This window comes from Camelina sativa, chromosome 17 (genome assembly GCF_000633955.1).
Source record: "Camelina sativa cultivar DH55 chromosome 17, Cs, whole genome shotgun sequence".
NCBI lineage: Eukaryota > Viridiplantae > Streptophyta > Magnoliopsida > Brassicales > Brassicaceae > Camelina > Camelina sativa.
In genome coordinates, this window is record NC_025701.1 from 129,132 (window position 1) to 156,902 (window position 27,771).

At 38.4% G+C, this 27,771-nt stretch overlaps 5 protein-coding genes and 1 long non-coding RNA gene across 9 annotated transcripts in view; 5 read left to right on the forward strand and 1 right to left on the reverse strand.

Moving 5' to 3' along the window:
• Positions 1 to 3,548, forward strand: part of LOC104754225 (ABC transporter B family member 11-like) — a 13,475-nt gene extending 9,927 nt beyond the window's left edge. Inside the window, exons 8-12 of the mRNA XM_010476365.1 lie at positions 16 to 1,557; positions 1,695 to 1,961; positions 2,048 to 2,311; positions 2,533 to 2,832; positions 2,929 to 3,548. Coding sequence (XP_010474667.1) covers positions 16 to 1,557; positions 1,695 to 1,961; positions 2,048 to 2,311; positions 2,533 to 2,832; positions 2,929 to 3,282 — 2,727 coding nt within the window. The 3' untranslated portion in view covers positions 3,283 to 3,548. The remainder of the gene's footprint in view (positions 1 to 15; positions 1,558 to 1,694; positions 1,962 to 2,047; positions 2,312 to 2,532; positions 2,833 to 2,928) is intronic.
• On the forward strand, positions 4,648 to 11,276 carry LOC104754224 (ABC transporter B family member 11-like). 3 transcript variants are annotated; one of them, XM_019239445.1, is made up of 16 exons: positions 4,648 to 4,766; positions 4,854 to 4,949; positions 5,032 to 5,071; positions 5,277 to 5,353; positions 5,478 to 5,527; positions 5,628 to 6,175; positions 6,426 to 6,719; positions 6,797 to 6,851; positions 6,996 to 7,171; positions 7,272 to 7,493; positions 7,581 to 7,819; positions 7,907 to 9,479; positions 9,608 to 9,874; positions 9,973 to 10,236; positions 10,328 to 10,627; positions 10,711 to 11,276. In XM_019239445.1, the coding sequence occupies exons 7-16, from the start codon at positions 6,435 to 6,437 to the stop codon at positions 11,062 to 11,064; spliced, it is 3,735 nt and encodes a 1,244-aa protein (XP_019094990.1). In that variant the 5' UTR covers positions 4,648 to 4,766; positions 4,854 to 4,949; positions 5,032 to 5,071; positions 5,277 to 5,353; positions 5,478 to 5,527; positions 5,628 to 6,175; positions 6,426 to 6,434; the 3' UTR covers positions 11,065 to 11,276. The 3 variants fall into 3 exon arrangements, with proteins under 3 accessions (XP_019094990.1, XP_019094991.1, XP_010474666.1); XM_019239446.1 differs by lacking the exon at positions 5,032 to 5,071 and having other exon boundaries at positions 5,628 to 5,694; positions 5,842 to 6,175; XM_010476364.2 differs by lacking the exon at positions 5,032 to 5,071.
• Positions 14,434 to 15,743, reverse strand: LOC104754227. 2 transcript variants are annotated; one of them, XR_762089.2, is made up of 4 exons: positions 15,411 to 15,743; positions 15,012 to 15,169; positions 14,773 to 14,905; positions 14,434 to 14,696 (listed from the first exon to the last, which is right to left on the reverse strand). It is a non-coding gene; the product is annotated as an uncharacterized LOC104754227 (long non-coding RNA). The 2 variants fall into 2 exon arrangements; XR_002036236.1 differs by lacking the exon at positions 15,411 to 15,743 and adding an exon at positions 15,323 to 15,351.
• On the forward strand, positions 17,066 to 19,106 carry LOC104754228 (ATP-dependent Clp protease proteolytic subunit 5, chloroplastic). The gene is made up of 9 exons (XM_010476367.1): positions 17,066 to 17,351; positions 17,428 to 17,538; positions 17,626 to 17,740; positions 17,828 to 17,920; positions 18,015 to 18,060; positions 18,159 to 18,231; positions 18,345 to 18,379; positions 18,473 to 18,561; positions 18,681 to 19,106. Exons 1-9 carry the CDS (start codon positions 17,221 to 17,223, stop codon positions 18,873 to 18,875), a joined length of 888 nt encoding a protein of 295 aa, XP_010474669.1. The 5' UTR covers positions 17,066 to 17,220; the 3' UTR covers positions 18,876 to 19,106.
• Positions 19,857 to 20,890, forward strand: LOC104754229. The gene has a single exon (XM_010476368.2). It carries the CDS (start codon positions 20,001 to 20,003, stop codon positions 20,829 to 20,831), a length of 831 nt encoding a protein of 276 aa, XP_010474670.1. The 5' UTR covers positions 19,857 to 20,000; the 3' UTR covers positions 20,832 to 20,890.
• LOC104759043 (histone-lysine N-methyltransferase MEDEA-like) lies at positions 21,329 to 25,857 on the forward strand. The gene is made up of 17 exons (XM_010482016.2): positions 21,329 to 21,419; positions 21,687 to 21,776; positions 22,329 to 22,612; positions 22,711 to 22,887; positions 22,983 to 23,070; positions 23,167 to 23,292; positions 23,397 to 23,444; positions 23,543 to 23,614; positions 23,697 to 23,905; positions 24,001 to 24,127; positions 24,220 to 24,428; positions 24,596 to 24,727; positions 24,818 to 24,887; positions 24,976 to 25,023; positions 25,144 to 25,272; positions 25,367 to 25,444; positions 25,661 to 25,857. Exons 1-17 carry the CDS (start codon positions 21,411 to 21,413, stop codon positions 25,844 to 25,846), a joined length of 2,082 nt encoding a protein of 693 aa, XP_010480318.1. The 5' UTR covers positions 21,329 to 21,410; the 3' UTR covers positions 25,847 to 25,857.

The window sequence follows — 27,771 nt, forward strand, 5'->3', positions numbered from 1 at the left end:
GACGTAAATGGAAAGGTTCTTGAAGATATACGAGGAGACATTGAACTTAAAGATGTGCATTTCAGTTACCCGGCGAGGCCTGACGAGGATATATTCAACGGATTCTCTCTGTTTATCCCAAGCGGTGCAACAGCAGCATTAGTAGGAGAAAGTGGAAGTGGCAAATCTACCGTGATTAGTCTGATCGAGAGGTTTTATGATCCGAAAGCAGGCGAAGTACTCATTGATGGAGTCAATCTTAAGGAGTTTCAGTTGAAATGGATCAGAAGCAAGATCGGATTGGTCAGCCAAGAACCGGTTCTGTTTTCGTCGAGCATCATGGAGAATATCGCCTACGGGAAAGACAATGCGACGCTTCAAGAGATTAAAGCAGCGACCGAGCTAGCAAATGCTGCAAAGTTTATAGACAAGTTACCTCAAGGGTTGGATACAATGGTAGGAGAGCACGGGACACAGCTCTCTGGAGGACAGAAACAGAGGATAGCGATTGCGAGAGCTATTCTAAAAGATCCACGGATTTTGCTTCTGGATGAAGCAACAAGCGCGCTCGATGCAGAATCCGAAAGAGTGGTTCAAGAGGCTTTAGACAGAGTGATGGTTAACCGGACTACTGTAATTGTCGCACATAGGTTAAGCACGGTCAGAAATGCGGATATGATTGCGGTGATTCACAGGGGAAAGATGGTAGAGAAAGGTTCGCATTCTGAGTTGTTAAGAGATGCCGAGGGAGCTTACTCGCAGCTCATTCGGTTACAGGAGATAAACAAGGATGCAAAACCATCAGACATATCTTCAGGATCGTCTTTCCGGAATTCGAATTTGAAAAAATCATTAGAGGGATCTGTTATTAGTGGTGGAGCCTCATCTGTTGGAAATAGCAGCCGTCATCATTCTATGAATGTTGTTGGTTTATCCACAGGAGTAGACCTTGGTAGCAGTAGCCAAGAGGAAGCTGGAACAGCGAGTAAAGAACCGCTCCCAAAAGTGTCACTCACCAGAATAGCAGCTCTAAACAAACCTGAGATCCCGGTTCTCCTTCTAGGAACCGTTGCAGCAGCAATAAATGGCGCCATTTTCCCGCTTTTTGGGATTTTAATTTCAAGAGTCATCGAAGCGTTCTTCAAACCAGCTGACCAGTTAAAGAAAGATTCAAGATTCTGGGCGATCATATTTGTAGCTCTTGGAGTAACTTCGTTGATCGTCTCACCGACTCAAATGTATCTGTTTGCAGTAGCTGGAGGAAAACTGATTCGGAGGATTCGATCAATGTGTTTTGAAAGAGCGGTTCACATGGAAGTTGGTTGGTTCGATGAGCCACAGAACTCGAGTGGTACAATGGGTGCAAGACTATCAGCTGATGCAGCTTTGATTAGGGCTCTAGTTGGAGATGCATTATCTCTAGCGGTTCAAAACGCTGCATCTGCTGCGTCTGGATTGATTATTGCGTTCACTGCGTGTTGGGAATTGGCGCTTATAATCTTAGTGATGCTTCCTCTTATTGGTATCAATGGTTACGTTCAAGTCAAGTTCATGAAAGGATTCAGCGCCGACGCAAAGGTATGTTTGTACATCAATCAGTTTGGTTCCATCTCTTTTTTGGTTGATTTCGGTTTTGTAAATCTCCCCTGTTTAAAAGTTCTCTGTTTTTTTCTTGTGGATCAAGAAACTTACTCTGGTTTTGTATAACTTTGCAGTCAAAGTACGAGGAGGCAAGTCAGGTAGCGAATGATGCGGTGGGGAGTATAAGAACAGTGGCATCCTTCTGCGCGGAGGAGAAAGTGATGAAGATGTATAAGAAGCAATGCGAAGGTCCAATCAAAGACGGAATAAAACAAGGTTTCATCAGCGGATTAGGGTTTGGATTCTCCTTCTTCATTCTGTTTTGTGTCTACGCCACAAGCTTCTACGCGGGGGCTAGATTGGTTGAAGACGGCAAGACTACTTTCAATGATGTTTTCCAGGTAAATTAGTTTTCTAATCATTGCTTAAATATGTTTGAAAAATCTTTGTGATCTAGTAATGAAGAAGGATTGATTGGATCTTGCAGGTGTTCTTTGCGTTAACTATGGCAGCGATTGGGGTCTCCCAGTCGAGTTCTTTCGCTCCAGATTCTAGCAAAGCTAAAGTTGCAGCTGCGTCGATCTTTGCAATCATCGATAGGAAATCAAAGATAGACTCGAGCGATGAGTCAGGGACAGTGTTGGAGAATGTTAAGGGAGATATTGAGCTTCGTCACTTAAGTTTCACTTATCCGGCAAGACCAGACATTCAAATCTTTCGCGATCTTTGCTTAACCATTCGTGCAGGAAAGGTAAGCAGATTTTTGGACTAAACCCTAACTATCACTTTGGAATGTATAAGTTTCTGTTTCTGATCAACTTCTGTCTCTTTTGTGTTTTTCTTTCAGACGGTTGCTTTGGTAGGAGAAAGCGGGTCGGGGAANCCAATTCGTTTAAACCCTAACTATCACTTAGGAGTCTATAAGTTTCTGTTTCTGATCAACTTCTGTCTCTTTTGTGTTTTTTCTTTCAGACGGTTGCTTTGGTAGGAGAAAGCGGATCGGGGAAATCTACGGTGATCTCGCTCTTGCAAAGATTTTACGATCCGGATTCCGGTCATATAACCCTAGACGGAGTTGAGCTCAAGAAGCTGCAACTGAAATGGTTGAGACAACAAATGGGACTTGTGGGACAAGAACCTGTCTTGTTCAACGACACGATTAGAGCCAACATTGCTTATGGCAAAGGAAGCGAAGACGCTGCAACCGAGTCTGAGATCATAGCTGCTGCAGAACTCGCCAATGCACACAAATTCATCTCTAGCATACAACAGGTAAGGGGGAAAAACAGAATCTATATATATATAAGAGTTAAGAACTCTGCTTTTTTTTGGAAATTTACTTACAACACAAGCAATACAATTTTTTAGGGTTACGACACAGTGGTGGGTGAGAGAGGGATCCAGTTATCAGGAGGACAGAAGCAGCGCGTCGCTATAGCACGCGCCATCGTGAAAGAGCCAAAGATATTGCTTTTGGACGAAGCAACGAGCGCTCTTGATGCGGAATCAGAGCGAGTGGTTCAAGATGCGCTAGACCGAGTGATGGTGAACCGAACAACGGTCGTGGTGGCTCACCGGTTATCGACAATTAAAAACGCTGACGTCATCGCCGTCGTTAAGAACGGTGTGATCGCTGAGAAAGGTACTCACGAGACGTTGATCAAAATCGACGGTGGGGTTTATGCTTCGCTAGTTCAGCTTCACATGACTGCTTCTAATTGAGATATATACGTTTTGATGATATATATATTTTTTTGGGTTTATGAGAGCTAAAAATTTCAGAGTTTTGGCTGCAGTCGAAACTAGGCTATGGTTAATGTACTAAAAGGTTTTGTATTTATTTTTGTTTTGTTTTCCGTAACATGTATTTTTTCTGTTGTTGTTGTTGTTGTTGTATACAAGTTTATGAAGCTGTCACTATTTATTTTTATTTTCTTTTTCTTTCTAAATTTTGTATTTATAATGAATGGATTTCGACCTTGACAAGATTTGTCTCTTTTCATTTTACCTTATTCCTCAACATATATTTCTTTGCAGTACTAATATTAATATTATTTAGTGTTTTAATATAATAATAGCAAATGTTAATAACTACAACAAATAAAATGTGTATTGTATTTAATTAATACAAATATTAATTTAATACAAATATTAACATAATATATATATATATATATAGTAAGATAAATATTAATAAGTATAAAATGTGTATAGTATTTAATTACATAGTTTAATTTATATGTAATAATGTAATGGAAAAACCAGAGGATGTAGTAAGGTTAGCGGTTGGAGAGGCGAATTCCTGACTGCAGGCTCAGGTAGAGGAGGTGGAAGAGGATCCATCTCCTTTGGCCAACCCCCGGTGCTCGGGGACTGGGGCGACTAGGTCACCTTCCTAATCGATTTTCAGGCTATCAGTGTTTTGTAGATGGCTCGTGGAAAGTAGGCGATGCTTTTGCGGGTGCAGGATGGGTGTGTTTGTTTTTTTAAGACGCTTTGACGACGAGGGGTGCAACCAACTTTTGACGTAGTCTTTCACCATTGCATGCCGAAGTAGAAGCCTTTGTTGGGGTTATGCGGTGTATGATTGGACATGATTATCGGGAAGTGGTTTTTTATACAGATTACTCAGACTTGGTAAAGATGGTGTCTTCGCCTCGGGACTGGCTGGCCTTCAAACTTTACCTTGACAATATCAAGATGGATATGAAGGAGTTTCTTCTTTCTCTTTGTCTCTAATTCCAAGAACTGTAAATGTAAGTGCGGATAAATTGGCACGCCAAGCACGTTTTTCTCCGCAACATGTATTGTTTGTAAACGATTTCTGTTGTCAAAAAAAAAAAAAAAAGACCTGTTTCAATTAAAATTAAAATCTAAACTATGAGATCATCTCCAATGGGGGGTTTTAACTCAAGTGTCCAACAAATAAGTATCTAAAAAATAAATCAATAATGAGAAAGAAACAAAGGAACCGGGTTTAATTTTGGAACTTTAATCAGATCCCCTCAAATATACGTGTCAATTTGTTGTTGGTTGAGATAAGAGTATGACAGACAAAAAAAAAAAAAAAAAAAAAANAAAAAAATCCCTAATTTCTCACTCTCTGTAATCTTTGTTTCAATCGGAAGAGGAGAAATCACAACGGTGAAGAAGCTCTTAACTCTTAACAGCTTAGAAGAACAATTCCTTTATACTAGATTTTCATGGTTAATTTACAAATCTCTTTCTATCTAATTTATAACCACCGTCTCCACTCAATTTCCTCAGTAACTTGTCTTTTCCGATTTGATCAGGCTTCAGGCGAATTCCGGCGCAGAGAAGTTGAAGCTCTACTCTTACTTGGAGAAGCTCGTGTGCTCATCGCGTCCGAGTCGCCCTCGCTTTGAAAGGTCTCGTCTATGATTTTACTATCGCTTTCTAGTCAATTTTATTTGATTCTGAAATTTTTGATTTTGTTTGATTGTTTTTTAGGGCTTGATTGATTATGAGTATATATACCAGTGAATTGGGAGTAAGTCTTTGATTGCTATTTTTTAAGAAACCTCTGAGATCAAATCTCTAACAGCTTGATTGTTGATTGATTGATGTGTGTGTTTACATCCCTTGCTGATTGATGCTATATGTACAACAGTTTCATTGTCTCGGACTCTATCAGTTATATATCTTCTAAACAAGTATTGACCTTTAATTTATTATTGATGTTTTCTGTGTTGTAGAACGAAAAAAAGCTGATATCTTCACTTCTACACTTCTCGACATTCACTTCAAGATGCTAGAGAGAAACAAGAAAGAGGTCTTTACATTTTATCTCTGGTTGAATGTTAATCTATGATTCTTCGGTTCTGGATCTTTATTCGTTTGGGTTTACACCTGTTTGATTATATATGCTTGATGAAGAAACAAATTCACTTCTGCAGATTGGATGTGTACGTTAAATGGCGAATCTTTTAGCAATAAAGCATTTCTGGTCTGTGCTAAAATACATATATATATGCAGATTTGAAACAAACTCTTTTCACTTGCTGAAAAGTTCTGTTATAACAACTGATATAAATGTTTTCTGACAGGGATTTGAAGTTGCAAGGGACTACAAAATTATCAGCTCAAGTTGCAAGGGACTATAAATTTTGCCTTGTGTGTTAAGCATTCTCACTTTTATGTTTACACAAGTTTTTTAAATTTGAATTTTTGGATCCTCCTATTTTAGACCCCTCCCATTGGACTATGTCAAAACTAATAAACTTTCTCCAGTTTCTAACTTGTAACTTTGCATTTTTTCAGTTATAAATATTGTTGGATCCCAAAAAATGGATCCAATCATTGGAGATGCTCTCTACCACACAGAAAAAAGAATCTCAATTGTTATCCATCGTTTATTATAAGCCGCACATATAACATCTTGATTTTGTAGGCAAATGGTTCTTTTTCTTTTTTTCTGTGTATCAACTGTTTTTAAACACAAACGTGTTGGACGGAGACATATTGGAATCATGTGCGTACTAAACGTCTTTATATCCTTCTCCCTATCTGCACAAATACCACTCTCCTCCATTAATCATAGCCACTCTCCTTGCTTCTCAAGCAATTTATCTTGGCTTCTCACCGCATCTCTCAGGTCTGTTCTCTTTCAACTTCTTTCTCTTTTTTTAATCTCTGATTTGGGTTTTGCGGGTTGAGCCCAAAGCATGTGACTTTCTTTTTTTTCCCCAAAACAGACTCTGTTTCATTGGTACTACTAGTTTCTGGGAACTCTTTAGGTTGAATTTTTTTAAAAAGGACGAATCTTTGTTCCCAAGTTGATTGTTTCTTTTGGATTTACATTAGCGAACTCTAAGATTTCTCAAAAACTATCTGATTTGTATCAGCGCCGGCAAATGGAATCTGTTTCACGTGAACCTTCAAGTTCGAAAAGTCCTAAAGAAGGAGAAGAAGAAGAGACTACTAAGAAAGTAAAAAACGATGAGAAGACCAAGACAGTTCCTTTCTACAAGCTATTTGCGTTTGCAGATTCGTTTGATGTCTTCTTGATGATCTGTGGCTCACTCGGAGCTATTGGGAATGGTGTTTCTTTACCTCTCGTTACATTGTTGTTTGGTGATCTCATTGATTCCTTTGGACAGAATCAGAATAAAAAATACATTGTCGATGTTGTCTCAAAGGTTAGTAATGGTCATATTTAACTTTATTTTATACTATTCTTTGGATCACATTTCACTGATTATGTTTCTTTTTATAGGTTTGTCTTAAATTCGTCTACCTTGCACTTGGAACACTAGGAGCTGCGTTTCTTCGTAAGCTCTCCTTTGCTTTGCAGTTTTACATAAGGATTAGTGAATTAAGGAAGAAAAATTTTGTGTTTTTGGTTTCTCCTTTGCATATTACATAAGGATTAGTGAATTAGGGAGGTGATTATTTGGTGTTTTATGTTATTGTAGAGGTGGCTTGTTGGATGATAACTGGAGAGAGACAAGCGGCGAGGATAAGAAGTACTTATCTGAAAACAATCCTGAGACAAGACATTGGATTTTTCGATGTCGAAACAAACACAGGAGAGGTTATTGGTAGAATGTCTGGAGATACTGTTCTTATACAAGATGCCATGGGTGAGAAGGTGATTAATATACAACTACTAGAGAAACTTGGGTATTGTGGTTTCAGGCTGTAACGAGTAGATTCATTTAAAAGTGTGTTACTGTTCTTGAATCTTGCAGGTTGGGAAGTTTATTCAGCTGATCTCTACTTTCGTGGGCGGATTTGTTTTAGCTTTCCTCAAAGGATGGTTACTAACATTGATTATGTTAACTTCAATTCCTCTTAATGCAATGGCTGGTGCAGCCATGGCACTTATAGTCACTCGAACTTCTTCTCGGGCACAAGCCGCTTATGCGAAAGCAGCAACTGTTGTTGAACAGACAATAGGGTCTATCCGAACGGTAAAACTCAATTTTTTAAGATACAAAACTATCTTTAACTGAGATTTGTTGCTTAACTTTTTTGTTTTGTTTTGTGTTGGATTAAAGGTTGCTTCTTTTACGGGAGAGAAGCAGGCTATTAATAGTTACAAGAAGTTCATAACATCGGCGTATAAGTCAAGCGTTGAACAAGGTTTCTCAACCGGTTTAGGATTTGGAATAATGTTCTTTGTGTATTTCAGCACATATGCTTTGGCTATCTGGTTTGGTGGAAAGATGATACTCGAAAAAGGGTATAGCGGTGGCGATGTGATCAACGTCATCATCATTGTGGTTGTGGGTTCAAGGTAAGCTGTCTAGACAATCATTTCTATATATAGTATCATGTCTTTTTCACTTAAAGCAATATTTGTTCTATGTTTTCTCTTTTTTAGGTCGCTCGGGCAAACATCTCCATGTGTAACCGCATTTGCCGCGGGTCAAGCTGCAGCATATAAGATGTTTGAGACGATCAAAAGAAAGCCTTTGATTGATGCTTACGACGTGAATGGAAAGGTTCTTGGAGATATCCGAGGAGACATTGAACTTAAAGATGTTCACTTCAGTTACCCGGCGAGGCCAGACGAGGATATATTCAACGGATTCTCTCTGTTTATCCCGAGCGGTGCAACAGCAGCATTAGTAGGAGAAAGTGGAAGTGGCAAATCTACGGTGATTAGTTTGATCGAGAGGTTTTATGATCCGAAAGCAGGCGAAGTACTTATTGATGGATTTAATCTTAAGGAGTTTCAGTTGAAATGGATCAGAAGCAAAATAGGATTGGTCAGCCAAGAACCGGTTCTGTTTTCATCAAGCATCATGGAGAATATCGCCTACGGGAAAGAAAATGCAACGCTTCAAGAGATTAAAGCAGCAACCGAGCTAGCAAATGCGGCAAAGTTTATTGATAAGTTACCTCAAGGGTTGGATACAATGGTAGGAGAGCACGGGACACAGCTCTCGGGTGGACAGAAACAAAGGATAGCGATTGCGAGAGCTATTCTCAAAGATCCGCGGATTTTGCTTCTGGATGAAGCAACAAGCGCGCTCGATGCAGAATCCGAAAGAGTGGTTCAAGAGGCTTTAGATAGAGTGATGGTTAACCGGACTACGGTAATTGTCGCACATAGGTTAAGCACGGTGAGAAATGCGGATATGATTGCGGTGATTCACCGCGGCAGAATGGTGGAAAAGGGTTCGCATTCTGAGTTGTTAAAAGATGCTGAGGGAGCTTATTCGCATCTCATTCGGTTACAAGAGATAAACAAGGGTCAAGATGCTAAACCATCAGACATATCTTCGGTAGAGGAGTCTGTTATTAGTAGTGAAACCTTGTCTGTTGGAAATAACCTTGGTAGCAGTAGCCAACGAGTTGGCAAAGAACCACTCCCAAAAGTATCACTCACCAGAATAGCAGCTCTAAACAAGCCTGAGATCCCGGTTCTCATTCTAGGAACCGTAGCAGCAGCAATCAATGGCACGATTTTCCCGGTTTTTGGGATTCTGATTTCAAAAGTCATCGAAGCGTTCTTCAAACCAGCTGAAGAATTAAAGAAAGATTCAAGATTCTGGGCGATCACTTTTGTAGCTCTTGGAGTAACTTCGTTGATCGTCTCGCCGGCTCAAATGTATCTGTTTGCAGTAGCTGGTGGAAAACTGATTCGGAGGATTCGATCAATGTGTTTTGAGAGAGCGGTTCACATGGAAGTTAGCTGGTTCGATGAGCCACATAACTCAAGTGGTAAGCTGGGGGCAAGACTATCAGCTGATGCAGCTTTGATTAGGGCTCTAGTTGGAGATGCATTGGCTCTAGCGGTTCAAAACGCTGCATCTGCTGCGGCTGGATTAATTATTGCTTTCACTGCGAGTTGGGAATTGGCGCTTATAATCTTGGTGATGCTTCCTCTTATTGGTATAAATGGTTTCGTTCAAGTCAAGTTCATGAAAGGATTCAGCGCCGACGCAAAGGTTTGTACATCAATGGGTTCAGTTCTGTAAAAATCCTCTGTTTGGTTGATTTCGGTTTTGTAAAAGTCCTGTGGCTTTTTGTTTCTTGTGGGTCAAGAAACTTACTCTGGTTTTGTATAACTTTGCAGTCACAGTACGAGGAGGCCAGTCAGCTAGTGAATGATGCGGTGGGGAGTATAAGAACAGTTGCGTCCTTCTGCGCAGAGGAGAAAGTGATGCAGATGTACAAGAAGCAATGCGAAGGTCCAATCAAAGACGGAATAAACCAAGGTCTCATCAGCGGATTAGGGACTGGATTTTCCTTCTTCCTTCTGTTTTGTGTCTACGCGACAAGCTTCTACGCTGGGGCAAGACTGGTTGAAGACGGCAAGACTACTTTCAATGATGTTTTCCAGGTAATGTGTTTTCCTAATCATTGCTTAAATATGTTTGAAAAATCTTTGTGATCTAGTAATGAAGAAGAATGAATTGGATCTTGATCTGGACCTTGCAGGTGTTCTTTGGGTTATCTATGGCAGCGGTTGGGATCTCTCAGTCGAGTTCTTTGGCTCCAGATTCTAGCAAAGCCAAGGTTGCAGCTGCTTCGATCTTTGCAATCATCGATAGGAAATCAAAGATAGACTCGAGCGATGAGTCAGGGATAGTGTTGGAGAATATTAAGGGTGATATTGAGCTTAGTCACTTAAGCTTCACGTATCCAGCAAGACCAGACATTCAAATCTTTAGCGATCTTTGCTTAACCATTCGTGCAGGAAAGGTAAAACAAATTTTTGGACAAAACCCTAACTATCTCTTAGGAATTTATAAGCTTCACACTCATCCGCTGTCTCTTTGTGTTTTTCTTTCAGACGGTTGCTTTGGTAGGAGAAAGCGGATCGGGGAAATCTACGGTGGTCTCGCTCTTGCAAAGATTTTACGATCCAGATTCCGGTCATATAACCCTAGACGGAGTTGAGCTCAAGAAGCTGCAACTGAAATGGTTGAGACAACAGATGGGACTTGTGGGACAAGAACCTGTCTTGTTCAACGACACGATTAGAGCCAACATCGCTTATGGCAAAGGAAGTGAAGACGCTGCAACCGAGTCTGAAATCATAGCTGCTGCAGAACTCGCCAATGCACACAAATTCATCTCTAGCATACAACAGGTAAGGGAAGAAAAAACATAACAAATACAAGAACTCTGCTTTTTTGGAAATTTACTTATAACGCAAGCTATACAATTGTTTAGGGTTACGACACAGTGGTGGGTGAGAGAGGGATTCAATTATCAGGAGGACAGAAGCAGCGAGTGGCTATAGCACGCGCCATCGTGAGAGAGCCAAAGATATTGCTTTTGGACGAAGCAACGAGCGCTCTTGATGCGGAATCAGAGCGAGTGGTTCAAGATGCGCTAGACCGAGTGATGGTGAACCGAACAACGGTCGTGGTGGCTCACCGGTTATCGACAATTAAAAACGCTGACGTCATTGCCGTCGTTAAGAACGGTGTGATCGCTGAGAAAGGTACTCACGAGACGTTGATCAAAATCGACGGTGGGGTTTATGCTTCGCTAGTTCAGCTTCACATGACTGCTTCTAATTGAGATATATACGTTTTGATGATTGATATATATTTGGTTTGTGAGCCAAAACTAGGTTATGTGTACATATTTTATTTTGTTTTGTTATTTTTATTTTCTTTTTCGTTCTAAAGTTTGTATTTATAATGAATGGATTTCGACTTTTTCGATCTAAGATGTTGAACGATGTATTTGACTTCGTAACACAAAACTTCTCTTTGTGTAACGTTCACTCACTTACTGTAATTAAGACCCTAGTCTTCGGATAAATTTACTCTCTCATTCTTTTTTTCTTCGTTAGTCGATCATCTCTCGTTTGTAAATACGTATGCAAAAATGCAAACTGACATTAACGAGTTAAATAGATCTCCAATGTGGAGACCAACTATCCCAAAAAACACACTAAGCTTATCGTCACCAACACCACGCTTTAAAAAAACAAAAACCTACGACAACTAATGAGCACTCAACATTGCTTTCTTCTTTTTCTCCTCTGCTCTTGCATTGCACAATTTGCAACACAGCCCAACGATTTTTTATTGACTCCATTTGTGACAGGTGGCTCTTGCATCTCGTATCCATGAGTATTGAATAGTAGCCCAAAAGGATTGGTGTTTATCATCGTCATGTTGTCCCATGGAGACATCTCTTGAATTCCTTCTAGATATGAACCTTGAAAGTAGAGGTTGCCCTGCATCTCAAATCTTGCGCTATCCATCTCACCTAAAGTATCAACCATCTTCTCTTGTTCTTGTTGTTGACTGGCAGTATCAACACCATCTTCTTCTTCGTCTTTAACCAATAGATTTTCCAGCTCTTCCGCATAGTTCTCCATGTGTTGATCCAGGTTTAAGATATCTTGGCGGCCAACACATTCATCTTCCGTGATAATTACGAGCTGGTTCCCTGAATCTTGAACTTGAAGAGGAAGAGGAATATGTGGATGTTGTTGTTGTTGTGTGACCCTATCATTCTCATCATCTTCGTCTTTATCCAGTATATTTTCAAGCTCTTTCGAATATTCTTCCATTGTAGATCTTAAATCTTGACCTCCAAGAGAAGGGATTGAGTCTTGAGGAAGCATCAGTGGTTGTTGTTGATCAATGAAACCAAAAGTACTATCAATCATCCTCTCTTGTTCTCGTTGTTGAGTGACGCTTTCCAGAGGAAGAGGGATATGTGGATGTTGTTGTTGTTGTTTAACCATATCATCATCATCATCATCTTCGTCTTTATCCAGTATATTTTCCAGCTCTTTCGCATATTCCTCCATTTGGTCCTTTGTGGATCTTAAATCTTGAACTTCAAGAGGAGGGATTGAGTCTTGAGAAAGCATCAGTGGTTGTTGTTGATCAACGAAGTCAAGGAGCTCAGTGTCAAACATGAATTCATAATCATCAGCGTCCATGTTTTGTTGTCCAGTCTCCGAATCATACCCCTCTCCTCCATCTCCGGTGACAAGAGCGTTTGAGACCGTATTGTTGTCTAGTGGTGGATGTTCGACGATGTTGTTATTGGTCTCAGTAGTCTGTAACTGAAATTGGTCATCCACGTCTTTCTTCACACGGATATTACACAAGACAGCTTCAGCAGCGTTCTCATCACTCCCTAGCCAATACTCCGTCATACACCAACCGGTGGGCTCTCCCTTTTTCTTTGGCTGTCCTCTTACATGTTTGTAGTACGAGTATTCCTGTTTATATCCGATCACAACATCGTTAGCGTCCAAGATAGCCGTCTTCAAGCCTGACTTATTCCAAGTCCCGCCTCCGCTGCCTCCTCGTCCGGGTACCGTACGTATAGTCTTGCTACCAGATTCGCATGTTCTCTCAACAAAGTAGAACCAGCCCCTCTCAATAAACTGATCGTTTTTGACGTGCGGAAGACGCCATGGCTCGTCTTCGTAAAGTTTTATATCTGTAATGAAGCCGTCTTTGCCCGTGATTAATCTGTTGCATAGATAATGCTCCACCAGCTTCAAGTCCGTTGGAAAGAACTTGAGATGGCTAGGATCTACCATAGTAATCATGTCTTCACGAGGTGCGAAAGCCCTATCACTACTCGCGTACGAGGACACGTTTTTGACTTGCTTCTTCTTCCCACGGATATAACACAAGACAGTTTCTTGAAACTCATTCTTCTTACTCGCTAGCCAATACTCTGTCATACACCAACCGCTGGCGGTGGAATCTCCATGCTTGTAGTACGAGAGTTCTGTTTTGTATCCGATCAATACATTGTTATGGTCGACGATGTCCTCCTTGCTGCCGTTGCTCTTCCAAGTCCCTACGGTGATGCCTCCTCGCCCCAGTACCTTGCGATTAGGTGTTTTACGAGCTTTGAGCGTCCTCTTTACAGAGTAGAAAAACTCCTTCTCATTGAACAGATTGTTGTTGACGTGCGGAAGAAGCCATGGATGGTCTTCGTAAAGTTTGATGTCTTTTATAAAACCTTCCTTGTCTGTATCTATTCTCCTGCGTAGATAATGGTCCGCCAAGGTCGTGTCTGATGGAAAGAACTTGAGGTCCCTGGGATCTGCCATGGTAAATCGATATCCAAGAAACCTAACACTTTGATCGTAGTTGTCGTCACCTCTAAGGAATCCACAATACAATCGAAGGTTTGAAACCCTTGTAACTTTATCTAGTATATGTATATATATATATATATACATATATAGCAACGTCATTTCCACCCTTATAATTTATTTTGTTTTGATAAATTATTTTTCTTAATTTTAATTGATATTATTTCTTCCTTTTCCAATACTACAAAGGAATTTGATATTCCGATATCATAGGAAAGTTAGCATGCATGAAATGCATCCATAACCCTAAGGGCAAGCCCAATGGGGGATATATTTTAAGGGTTCTTAAATTGTTTATTCATATATTTTGTAGTTTGAGATGATTAAGAACTTTGGGTTTGTTAATTAAAAGTTTTTCCTCCAATGGTGGGTTCCTATTTTGAGTCTCTTAATTATTTTATCTTTTTTGAAAATAAAAAAATTAAATTAGAATATGAAATTATTGCATTTGAAATATATGTTTATAAAATTATTGCATTTCATAAAATTTAAAACATAGGAAACATTAAAACATAATAAATGACAAGTAAAATACATAAAAAGAGGAAATGCTTACCATAATACCAACTGCAGAAACAATCTTGAGAATAAAATTTTAAGCTAGCCACATTTAAGAAAAAGCATATGCAATCTTGTTCATAAACTCACCCATAACTCCCTCTTTGATGGGTGTAATTTGGTAACTTTTTATTCGCTAAAACAGAACCGAAAAAGAACTATATTGAACTTGTAAATTTTGTGACAATGCAGAGATAGAACCAAAATATAGACCAAGAACAACACTTACTAAACACAATGTTCTTATTCATAAAGAAGGTACAAATAAAGAAAATTATATGTTGATGCAATATACATATTAATTGTCCTCGTACTACCAAATAGACACCAATGCAATGCATAGACAGCTTCATAATTGGACAGTTTGATTGATTTCAGAGAAATCTCAGACTGTGTTTGAGAGACTAGGATCTGGAACGTTTCTGTCGGTAATATCACTCGTACACAAGTTCTGATCATAACCATAAACTTCATGCTGCATCAACCCGGAGTTACCCATACTAGACATGTTCTGATCACAACCATAAAACTGCATCTGCATCAACTGATCCAGCCCATAGTTTGCAGAGAAAATAAAAGAGAAGTACCTGGTGTTTGGAGATTTCCATATCCTTGATCCTTGTAACCATTTTCATAAAATAGAAGCAGTCAACAACGAGCAAGAGGCTCTAAACAAAGATAATCTCTCTCTCCCATCCCATCCCCACCAAACATATGAATCTGGAAGTAAACAAGTAAGCAGGAGAAGCTATGTGACGTGAGTGATTCATTACATAACCATTGACACATGAGAAAAGTTTGATTCCAAGACGTGTATATGTCTTACAGCTAGATGTAACAACATGTTGGTAATAGTATCCAGGCTGTGGAACAGAGGCAATCTGAATGCCACCAGTCTTGTCCCAAGAAACATGAGCATTACATTTATACTTTAAATACCAATTGAGGCCAGAAGCAATCTCAACTCCAGTTGTGCCTTTAATCCTGAAATCCAAGTTAGAAATAAACAAAGCTTGGAAGAGAATAGTCTCTGGTAGCTACTCCCACCACAAACATCCTATTGAAACAAAAAAAAAACAATCACTACTGTAAAATCTAACTCTAGCACAACAGGGTTAAAGGCAAAAAAGGAAGAACCTTTGAGATAATTCTAAAATCAAAGCTACGAAATTGTGTGGGAAGCAGTCTTTGCAATAGACCCTAAGCTACGAAATTGTGATGGTACCTGACCGGGAGCGTAAGCTTGAGCAAGAGCAGCAGTGGAGGGATCACGGTGGAGGTAGTGAGATCAAAGCCTGCTTTTTATAGTGTTGGCCTCTCTGCTCTTCTCGTAACTTTCAATTCCAATCTCCAACGATTCCAACCAATTCAATTGATGAGACCAGAGTCTATCATCAATCTCCTCCGATTAAGAGATTCGCGACAGAGAGCGAGAGAAAGAGAGAGGAAGGGAAGAACACAATCGGGAAAAAAAAATGGTTCTCAATAAAACTCTTCATCCAACCATGCGCTGACACCTCACAGCCTCTTATATTAAATCGAGTATACTAAATAAGAGGAGCTCTTCTTCTTTTATTTTCTTTCTGATTTATTTTCTTCCTACTTTTCCACTAAAACCTCTCTTAAAAGCCCCCGTTGGGGATAACCTTAAAGGCTAAAAGATTTGTCACTTGCAGAAGAAGATAGTGGCTAATCACATCCAAACTTGGAAATTTATAGGAAAGTTGTTATCATGGATAACCCTAAAAAGATTTGTCATGTGCGAAAGAAGATGGTGGTTATTAGCTAATCACATCCGGACTTGGAGATATGGATTGATATTGGATAATATAATCGATCGTCGTAAGCAGAATAAAAAAAAGCTCTTGTATTCTATGTTTTTAAGCGGCCGGCCATATATAAAATAAGATTCCAAAATAATCATACTTGAATGAAGAAGTCGAAACTAATATAGCAAGATTCCAAAATAATCATACTTTTAACTCAATGAACCATCTCTGATAAAATATGAATGATCTATATATAGTTATTTTAATTACCATCCATAATGATGAAATATTTTAACAAGTAACAACATTAACTGGCAACGCAAACCATCCATGAACTAGTTCGGTGTTACAATAAAAACTGAAAATTTTCTATAAATTAAATAACAAAAATTAGTGTTTATAAACAAAAATATATATATATATATATATATATATCTAAAATCTTCATTCTTCATAATAGAAGATGAAGAAGTCATCACCATTGCTCTGTTTCTCTCTTGCTTTGTTTTCTCTCCTCTCATTTCCTTCCTCCTCCGCTCGTATCTTCTCACCTGTTGTCCCCTCCGCTGCTCCTTCTTCTACCGTAGCCACCACAAAGGACGGCGGCGTAGACGAAACCACTGAGGCCGATTACTCTGCTTTCACGACGCATTGGAGCATTTTAGACCTAACGGACCTCAAAAACGCCTTCAAAAACCTCCCGGATCTCTCTAATTAATCTCAACATCTCCTCCCTCCACGTGCCACCCTCCATTGACTCCATCTGCTCCGGCACCGACCACGCCGCCGAATGCATCGTCTCAATCCTCCCACTCCTACGTGACTTCCGCAAATCATGAGTCCAAATAATTTAACTCATGATTTATTTATTGGCCAATCAATAGACTCGAAAACCGTCTAAACTAAAAAACAATTAGGAAGCCTTATGGGCCAGTAATGGTCTCCACAAAGCCCATAAACACATAATCTTGTTTAACAAACAAAACGTAACAATCGCGTTTTGTAAGTACAGAAAGGCGTTAGCGTGTAATATTATCGGACCTAAAATTGACCCGCCCCATCCTGAATTAAACCCGACCCGATAACACCCTCCTCAGATATCATCAGCACCAATTAGTCAGTTTAGTCACAACACTACGAAGAAGCAAAAAAGAAATCCCCAAATTTGCAGAAGGATAAGAAGAAAGAGCCGGAAGGTTCCTCGCCGGTGAACGGAGCTAGGGTTTTCAAATTCCATCCCCCCTCAAATCGACAACAAAAAAAGAAATGGCTCATGCTTGCGTCTCTACATCGGCTTCTTCTCTCAGATTTACAGCTGGATTCGTCTCCGCTAGTCCCAATGGCTCCTCTTTCGATTCTCCCAAGCTCTCTCTCCCTTTCGAGCCCCTTCGTTCAAGGTTTCTCTCACTTTTCTCTCTGAATCTTCTTTAGGTTAGCTTTATAAGGGAACTGAACGAGTTTTTTTGTTTGTAGGAAGACGAAGAAGTTAGTTAGCGATAGGAAGAATTCAACTCCGAAAGCTGTATATTCCGGCAATCTCTGGACACCGGAGACTCCATCTCCTCAAGGAGTTTGGTCCATGAGGTGAAATTTTGAGTTTGACGATGTTCTTTGAACTGTGATTTTGGAAACTCTCTTTTTTGATGGATGGAACTATGTTTACTTTTGCAGAGATGATTTGCAAGTTCCTTCGTCACCGTATTTTCCTGTGTATGCTCAAGGACAAGGACCACCTCCTATGGTGCAAGAGCGTTTCCAGAGTATCATTAGTCAGCTCTTCCAATATGTAAAACTGATTAAACTCTACTCCTTGAATAAGTTTCCAGCTTAGTTGTATTGTCAATGAATGGTTTCTTTTGTTTTGATCGTTTAGAGGATTATTCGTTGTGGTGGTGCTGTTGATGATGATATGGCAAACATTATTGTAGCTCAGCTTCTGTACCTTGATGCTGTTGATCCTACTAAGGTTCGATATTGTAGTAGAATTCAATTTCATGTCTTTGTTACTTTATTCAGATGTTTTTGCTTTTAGGATTCTGATAGTGCTTATTGTTGAACAGGATATTGTCATGTATGTTAATTCTCCTGGTGGATCAGTTACAGCTGGTAATTTCAACTTTTATCAGCTTACTTTTTTTTTCCCTGTGATCTCGTTAAGTGTTTTCATCTCTTTTTCCGGTTTTCATTGTTCTCACTTTCTTCAGGAATGGCTATCTTCGATACTATGAGGCATATCCGGCCTGATGTCTCCACTGTTTGTGTCGGTCTAGCTGCTAGGTGAAACTTTCACCATCCTTTAATTCTCATTATCTCTTGGTTTTCTTATGGTCCTTGGTAAATGTGGAGTTATATGGATTCTAATGCCCTCCTTTCATCTGTCTTATGAACAGTATGGGAGCTTTTCTGCTGAGTGCTGGAACCAAAGGTAGTCTCTTAATCCCTTTTGTTCATAGGATAGTCTTTTAGGTAAGTCTTCAATGTCTCGATGTGAGCTTAACTTCATTCGTTAAAACTGCAGGGAAAAGATACAGTCTACCAAACTCAAGGATAATGATCCATCAGCCGCTTGGTGGAGCTCAAGGTGGCCAAACCGACATCGACATTCAGGTTACTCATCCTTGCCTTTACGAGTGCATCCCAGTCACATCCTCTTAAGTTGCTACAGAGACTAGATTTTGATTCATTTTTTTAATCTAACCATCCAAGTAAACATGCTCTGAAACCAGGCAAATGAGATGCTGCATCACAAGGCGAACCTAAACGGATATCTCGCGTATCACACTGGTCAAAGCCTGGAGAAGATAAACCAGGACACAGACCGTGATTTCTTCATGAGTGCTAAGGAAGCAAAAGAGTATGGACTTATCGATGGTGTTATCATGAATCCTCTTAAAGCTCTCCAGCCACTTGCAGCTGCTTAATCGCTTGAAGGTAGTGGTTCAGCTTAGCGCTTGCTCTTCTTTTTTTTTTGGGTTTTTATGAACTGAGATTTTCCATGAAATATGTTTCTATTCTAGAAGGAAAATCAGATTTGTCTGGGATCAAAATCAGTAGTTGATACATCCATGAAAGAACAAAGTAAAGTTTCTTGCTCTGCTGTTTGATTGAACGACAGTGATCTTCTAAGCTTAGCAATGATTTTATCCACTGAATCTGGTGGTCACACCAAGCTTTGAAGCAGCAACATTATAGTCGCTTCATAATAAGGCTATTGATGTTGACTCTTTTAGTGGTAAAATTAGGATGTGAAAAACAAAAGAAAAAGTTACCGCCTCTTTCAACCGTTTTTTTTGTTGTCATTGCACCGTAAAGCTTTTTAGATCGGTAATGAATTAGAAGATGAGGTACCAACTTATGCAATATTATTTTGACTTTCGTTTTCAAACTGAAAGTTACAACTCCACTAGTCTTAATCCTGAGTTTGTCAAAGCTTTAACACTAGGATTTATAACTAACTTTTCAATTGAGTTATTACCTGTCATTCAAGATCTTGGATTTTTTTAATCCTCCCTTTCTTTCAAAAAAGAAATCAGGAAATGTTTTTTTTTTGTAGGAAGAGATCAGGAAATATTTAATGTAACATCTAATCTGCTTATAATATTATATACACACGTATATGTGGTATGATTTTTTAAAAATAGATATGAGGAGCTTTATCCATGTAATGGTCGAACACTAAGATATGTTGGGTCCGTCGGATGCATTTTTGGTCAAAGAAACTAATATATTTACCAACTTGTAGTAGTAACCATTACTTTCAAGTACAATTTTAACTTAAAGTATTAACATTATCTTCATTACTAATATTTTTCATTACGAGAATCGTTCAGTTTAGCTGCGTTCATCGATAAACAAATAAAAGAGAATTAGTTATATGCATAGAATTAAAATATAAAGGAATAAGAAAAGAGGACCTTTTGTAAGCTAGACGTGGCTGCCAAACACACTTCCTAAAGCTTTATATAGATCTTTCTTACATCCTCTGTTTCTTCTCATTCAAGCAACAGTCTCTTCTCACCTTTTTTTCTTCTTCTTGGCGGATTAAGATGGAACATGAAGAAACACAGAAGAACCAGAGAAGCAGCTGGTCACTGCTTCGACCATTTCAAATGATCTCTGTTAGCCTTCTTAGTCTCCTCGTCCCTCTCTCTTTCCTCTTCCTTTCACGTCTCTCTCTCTCCTCTTTCTCAGCTCCAGTCACCGTCTCCGGCGTATTCTCCCTTCTTCACCAGGTCGATGTTGGAGTCTTATACACAATCTTATCTCCTATCATCGTCTCCACTTTAATCCACAATCTCTCCGGAAAACCAGAATGCTCTGTTCTCCATGCCCATCTATACATCTGCTGGATCGTTCTCTTCATCGTCCAAGCTTGCGTTGCCTTTGGAATAGAAGGAACCATGAGCACGACCATGTCTATAAATACAGACACAAGCTTTTCTCTTGCTTCTCAAGAAAGGTGGGTTTTGGTTAGGGTTATGTTCTTTTTGGGCCTACACGAAGTGATGCTGATGTGGTTCAGAGTCGTGGTTAAGCCGGTGGTTGACGACACTGTTTTCGGGGTTTACGTGGAAGAGGAGAGATGGTCGGAGAGAGCCATCGTGGCGGTGACTTTTGGTCTAATGTGGTGGTGGAGGCTAAGAGATGAGGTTGAAAGTTTGGTGGTCGTTGCAGAGGTTAAACGAAACCTTCTGATTCGTTTGGGAGGTCTCGATTTTTTGAACTGGTGGATGTATTACATCTGTGTTGGAATTGGTTTGGTTAAGATCTTCAAAGCGTTTTTGTTTTTTGTGAATATGTTAATTTTGGCCATCAAGAGGTCGAGAAAAGGCTGTGAATCGTTTGTTGTTGATATGTGTAATGATAATAACGTGTAAGGGATTTGAGATATCAAACTCAAAACTCAATTTAATATTTTTAAGACTTTTTCATTTAATTTTAAAATTCTTCTTTCTATATATGTTTTCAACGATTTACAGTTTGTTTCTTCTACGTAAACAACAAAAAAATCATACTATGAATACACTAATATAAGTAATTAATTTACCAGACGTTCCGACATTTTAATATATGTATCAACAATTTTTCAATGGTAGTTTAATCAAACCAATTTATCACATAATTATGAGTTTTTTTTTTTCTTTTAAAAGATAAAGTATATGAATTCAAACTTGAGATGTCAAAACGTTATTTAAGAGGCAAGCCAACATCCACATGTATATATAGTATATGTTTCAAAATTAAAATGTTCCTCATATTTTCAAATTTCCATATTTTCTTCCTTTTAAAGCATGAGGTTCCATATACGCATACGTTTCTTCTAGATTATAGTTTTTCCTTTTTTTTCTTTTCATTTTTTTTTTGTGGACTCCTTATTTAATTGAAAACCTCCATATATATAATCCTTTGCAACAACATCGGAGAAGACGAGAAAACAACAAGAGGCGAGGAGGTTAATGGAGGAGGTGAGTTATATACTCCAAATAGATCGTTATTGACTAGGATGTGAAATCATGATAAGTTCTATAACATTTACGGTTTGTGATAGATTTATGTTATTCTTCCCATGATCCATAAAATTTCTGAGTAGTGAGAACCAGCAGAATTTTTGTTATTTATATTTGATGTGTGGGGTGTATAAGTCCTACTGCTTCTCGATCGTTTCTTTTTATTTTACATAATTTTCGTGATTTCGTACTGCTTTAAAAAAGTTTATTGTTGATTTGATCTAGGAAAGCCATGAAGGTGGTGATGAGGATTTGCCACCCGAGATAAATCAGATGAGAGAGCAAATCGAAAAGGAGAGATTTCTGCATATCAATGTAAGAGACTTTTTGTTGCTTCAATATATATTCTGTTCTCTTTTTTCTCTGGGGTGAAATTAAGGAGATGAGAGACTTAATCTGATAATTATAGGATTGCAAAGAGATGTTCAGATAAATCATGAACATATATGTATTTTTTTTTTCTTTGGCGCAAATCAGTAAATACTTCCAGCTCTGTCGAGTTTTAGATATCTGTCCAAAACTTTGAATAAAAGGGAAGTATATTTAGTCAAGTGGTTACAGCACCACTTATGCGACCGATCCCACCGGAGTTCAACTCTAGTAAAACATTTGTTTTCAAACAAATAGTAGTACAATTTTTATATTTTTATGTACAAAGAAAAGAGTGCAAATTATTATTTTAAATTAAAAAGCATTCAAAGAGGGCCAATTTTTATTTTGGTTTGCCTAGGACTTCACATTTTTTTGGGGGTAGGGTCTGTATATATAAGAAGCCAAGATTGATGCATATATATATTTGTCAACCATTCTGAATCAAAAGTTTCTGCAATTTTGAATTAAATCACTTACCTATTAATTGATTAACAGCATTCATTCGAGATGATATGCAAACGGAGTGTGTTTGCTCATTCTTTCCACCATCAATACCTTGCCTCAAACCGGTCCCAAGCAGAGAATAATAATGGAGGAAGAGATAACAAGTTGCTTCTTTCGAGAATGCTAGAACCACTTCGTCATTTCAGTGGCTACTGGAATTATGATTGCAACGATGACGAGAGTTATGTTCTTGATGAAGATATTAAACTACACAGTGTCAAGCTTCCAGTTATTGAGCAGCTACCACGATCGACAACATGGGTCTTCACGAATAGGCATGTTTGTTTTTGTTTCCTACTAAAGATCCATCATATACTATATTTTATCACTCATATTGTATAAATACATGCATGCCTTTAACGTAACACTGCAGTAGCCAGCTGATGGCTGAGAATGATTCTGTGATTGGTAAGAGACAATTCTACTACGTGGATGGTGAGGTAGTAGAATTGAGCAGCGAGGAAGACGAAGAAGATGAAGCAGAAGATGATGAGGAAGAAACCAAGAAAGAAATATGCGAATTTTCCGAGGATGTAGACCGGTTTATATGGTTAGTTTTTGCATCACATATGTTCTCTTGATTATAAACTCATATATGCAGTCAAGTGTAGTCCATATTTAGTAAAGTGTTCAAGAATTTTTCAGGACGATTGGGAAGGAATATGGTTTGGAGGATCAGGACGTGCTGAGTGTTCTCGCCAAGTTTCTTGAAGTGGATGTTTCCGATATATTGGTAATAACCAAATCGAATCTTCATATATATATACATCGATAAATAATTTTCCTGCTTTTTTATTGGCTGCTCTCTTTTCTAAACTAAATAATGTAGGAAAGATACAATGAGCTCAAGCTTAAGAATGATGGAAATGTTAAAGAGACTTCTGATTTGCTTTCCGAAGGAATTGTTACTACTTTTCAGGATGCTGCTTATAAGCGTTTCTGCCGTCGTTGCTTGGTAACTTTGAATCTTTCCTTCTTCTTTTTTTGTCACAGAAAAAAAAGAAAAGAGAAGATTATAGATACATGCTTTTATTATATTTGTATTAATTCATTTTACAGATATTTGATTGTCCTATGCATGAGAAGTATCAGCCTGAGATTAAATCTGTAAGCTTGAATTTATTTATAATCAAACTTCACGTTACATAACAAGCTTTATAAGCTTAAGTTGTTATTAGCTAAATTAGATTGCTTTGGCTTGTCAGGGACAAGGTATATCTAATTTGTCCGAGAATGAAGATGATAATAGACAATGCTATGAGCATTGTTACCTCATGGTCTCTCTCTGATCTCTCTCTCTGATCTTAATGCTTTTTTATGTCTTAACTATGTTTATTAATGGTTTAACATATATAATAGGTAGAAGCTAATGATCATGTGGTGGATAATGATAATTCTACATCAAACGAGAGAGGGAAGAATATGGTCTCATATAACAACACAGTAAATGAAGATGCTGAAGTGAATGATACTTATGAAGTAACAACAGATAATACAGAGATGACTATGTGGACGCCTGAGGAGAAGGATCTTTACTTGAAAGGAGTTGAACTCTTTGGGAGAAACAGGTAAAAACATTTTAAAAATGGTGTTTCATGTATCGTCGTATATATATATACTTATAACGTGTATGTATTTCTTGATGATCATGCTTTTTTGGCAGTTGTCTTATTGCATTAAACTTACTTCGGGGGTGTAAAACGTGCCAAGAGGTTTACAAATACATGAGTGAACAAGATCAATCTACTATGTTATTAGATCATTACAAAGCTACAAAAAAAAACAAGCAGGTAAAATATATAATCTATAGTGTCGTAATCCTCATGACATGTGTACGTTAGAAACACATAAATTCAAGTTTATATTGATGGTTTCATAACAGGTTAACAAAAAAGTATCTCGAAGAAGTACTAGGTTTGTCCGCAAAAAGGTGAGACAACGAAAATATGCTCGTTGTCCACCTGCTTTGAAAAAAACAGCCAATGGAGAAGCTAAGTTATATAAGCAGTACACACCATGCAGTTGCGAGTCAACATGTGGAGATCAATGCATTTGTTTAACTAATGAAAATTGCTGCGAAAAATATTGCGGGTATGTCATTCTTTTTACTCGTAAAGTTTAAAACGTTATTTGAGGCCTTATAATGGTTAAACTAGAATTCTCCATAAGATTTAAATAATTCGGACTAGTCTATCTGATGTTGAATTTTCCGAAAACTCTGATTGATCAACTCAATATATACAATATTTATTATTCAGGTGCCCGAAGGATTGTAACAATCGTTTTGGAGGATGTCGTTGTGCAATCGGTCAATGCGTAAACCGACAATGTCCTTGCTTCGCTGCTAGTCGTGAATGTGATCCAGATCTTTGTCGGAATTGTTCTTTTGGGTAACACTTTCACTTCGATATTTCTTTACAAAATTCCATGCTTAAAGGTCGAACCTAGTCTTAATTTTTATTTTTTACTTTATAATATAGCTGTGGAGATGAGACATCAGAGCAAATGCAATGCAAGAACATGCAATTCCTTCTTAGCAGAAACAAGAGGGTAAACCATCAACGTCAAATACGTACCGAAATTTTAAAACTGATTATATGAAAAACATTTAATTGTCTTTTCTTTTCTTATTCACTAGATTCTCCTTGCAAAGTCTGATGTTCAAGGATGGGGTGCATTTACACGGGTAAGCAAAAGCATAACCAAAACCCAAAGTTTAATAGTTATTGGTACATTGATAACTCTTTTCTTTGTTTGTTTTTAGTGTTTTATACCATTAATTGTGTGATTTGGTTTGATTTGTCAGCACCCACTTAAAAAGAATGAGTTTCTCGGAGAATATACGGGCGAACTAATCACTCATGATGAAGCAAATGAGCGTGGGAGACTAGAAGATCGGACTGGTTCGTCCTACCTCTTTACCTTGAATGATCAGGTAATTTAACTTTTGTCTCTGATCTTTTTACCTTGGATGTTTACTATTCGCGAGTTACACATTTATATATTCTCATCAAGGAAACATTTTACAGCTCGAAATCGATGCTCGCCGTAAAGGTAACAAGTTTAAATTTCTCAATCACTCAGCAAAACCTAACTGCTACGCCAAGGTACCAATTCATTGTACTTTATCATTAACATACACTAGCAGTCCAATACTTAACTTGGTTTCTTTAAATCATGTTTATATTTAATTTACTTGTTGCTGATTGGTCCTTATATAGAATCATATTTCTCCAAAACATTGCAAGAACAAACTCAAACCAGTTAAATGATTTTCTTGTCTATAAAATTCATGACATGAGAATTTATGGTTTTGTGTGCAGTTGATGATTGTGCGAGGAGACCAGAGGATCGGTATATACGCGGAGAAGGCTATCGAAGAAGGTGAGGAGCTTTTCTTCGACTATTGCTATGGACCAGAACATGCGGATTGGTCTCGTGGTCGAAACCCTAAAAAGACTGGTGTTTCCAAAAAGTCTAAGGATATTCGTTCATCTAGTCGTTTGTAGAGTTACATAACTCTGATAATATCAATGAATGTAATGCTATTTTGTGTTACTACTTACTAATAAACCAAAACTTATGATTTTTTTTTAAGATTGTTTGTTTGTCATATGTGTCTTAAACTCTCAAATCTTTCCTTTCGTAGATCAATAGAAAACAAGGTTTGTGTTGTTGGGTTTGCATTGTACTTTTAACTTTTTTTCCAACAAATATTAGTCTTCATATAGCGAAAAATCACATAGTATACAAGTACGATATGTACTATATATATAGTTATTTTAATTACCATCCATAATGACGAAATATTTTGACAAGTAACAACATTAACTGGCAAAGCGAACCATCCATGAACTAGTTCGGTGTTACAATAAAAACTGCAAATTTTCTATAAATTAAATAACAAAAATTACTCTAAAATTAGTGTTTATAAACAAAATAAATAAATCCACCTTGTAATGGATTAAAGTCATGGGGAATCAGACCAGACTAGCATCAAAGTCATGGGGAATCGGACAAAAAAGTGATGTCCCAAAAGACCTACGTCTCACCCACCGACTTTACAGCCTCCCAGTCTATCACATTATACCCACTTGATGATGTAGCAAGTGTGCAAGGATTAAGGCTCGCCCACTGCGGCATGTTGATCTGCATCAGAGAGTCCATCACACGCACCTCCAGTGGAGAAAAGAAAACATGGGGTCAAATTTTGGCAAACAAAACTATTAAGTGAGAAAGGGAAACGTGTGGTAAGAGGTTTTGCAACTGATAACAAGGTGGTCTAAAACATGTGGTAAGAAATGAAAACATTGACGTTTTGAAGCTTACTCACCATGGAAGGATCATCAACCGGCGGTGGAGGAGGCACGATATTCATAGTCAACATCTGCTTGAACAACAAATGAACATGAGGTCAAAACACACAAGGCAAACAAAACTAGCTAGGAAAAGAGAAAAGGGAAATAAGAGGGTGTTTGACTAGAAAAACAGTTAGGACAAATGACAAAATGTACAATGCATGATTACCAGATGTTGATGATGTTCTGCACTAGATAGATGTAAGGCGAAAGATTCAAAGCTTTGGTCAGAATCTAGGTAGGAGCATACGAAGCAACGCCACAAGGTAGATTCAGCCGTTTCTATCTCATGTGCCCCTGAATCTAAGTAGCCAGCAGATCAAGCAACAGATTCAATTGGTTGGTTATTTTTGATTCAACAACACAGTGAGAAAGAGAGACAACAAACACAAACCTTCCATAAGCAAGCTATCAAGAGAAACATATGGAAACGGCTGGATAGGGTTGTAGCCCATCAATTTTAGAGTGTCAGAGAAACCAGGGCAGGCTTCGCTATAGGATATGACCATAAAATTAGCATCGTGGTCGGGAAGATCAATTAGGCGCTTAATGTCTGAGGAACCTGTTTAAGAAAACAAAAAAAAAAAAAGACATGAGCAAGACTCTCTCTCTATAATATCAATCATGCATAAGGATGAGAGAAGAGTTTTAACCGTGGGGGACAATGGTAAGACTGATTCCACTGGAATAGAGTCCTCTCAGCAAATCAGTAGAGACGTCCTCTAGTTTGCCAAAGGCAGTGACGTTGAGAGGACCGCAGTAGCCATTCTTCTCCAAAAGCCGTTTAATACTCGGACGGACCAGACAAGGATCACAGCCATGGGGAACCGGACACTTATTGATGTCCCAATAGACCGATGTTACAGCCACAGCCTCCTCCTGCGTAGCCTTCTTCATCTCCTTCATCTTCATCATCTTCTCCATCGTTCAAGACGACTCTTTTCACAACCTAACCAAGAAAAAAAACCTAACGCAGGGTCTTCAAATATAATATCGTCCGTAGGTGAATCCTATATTTATAATATGTATATATATATGGAAGAGAGGCTAGATAGGGTTGAAAATGGGCTTCGTTT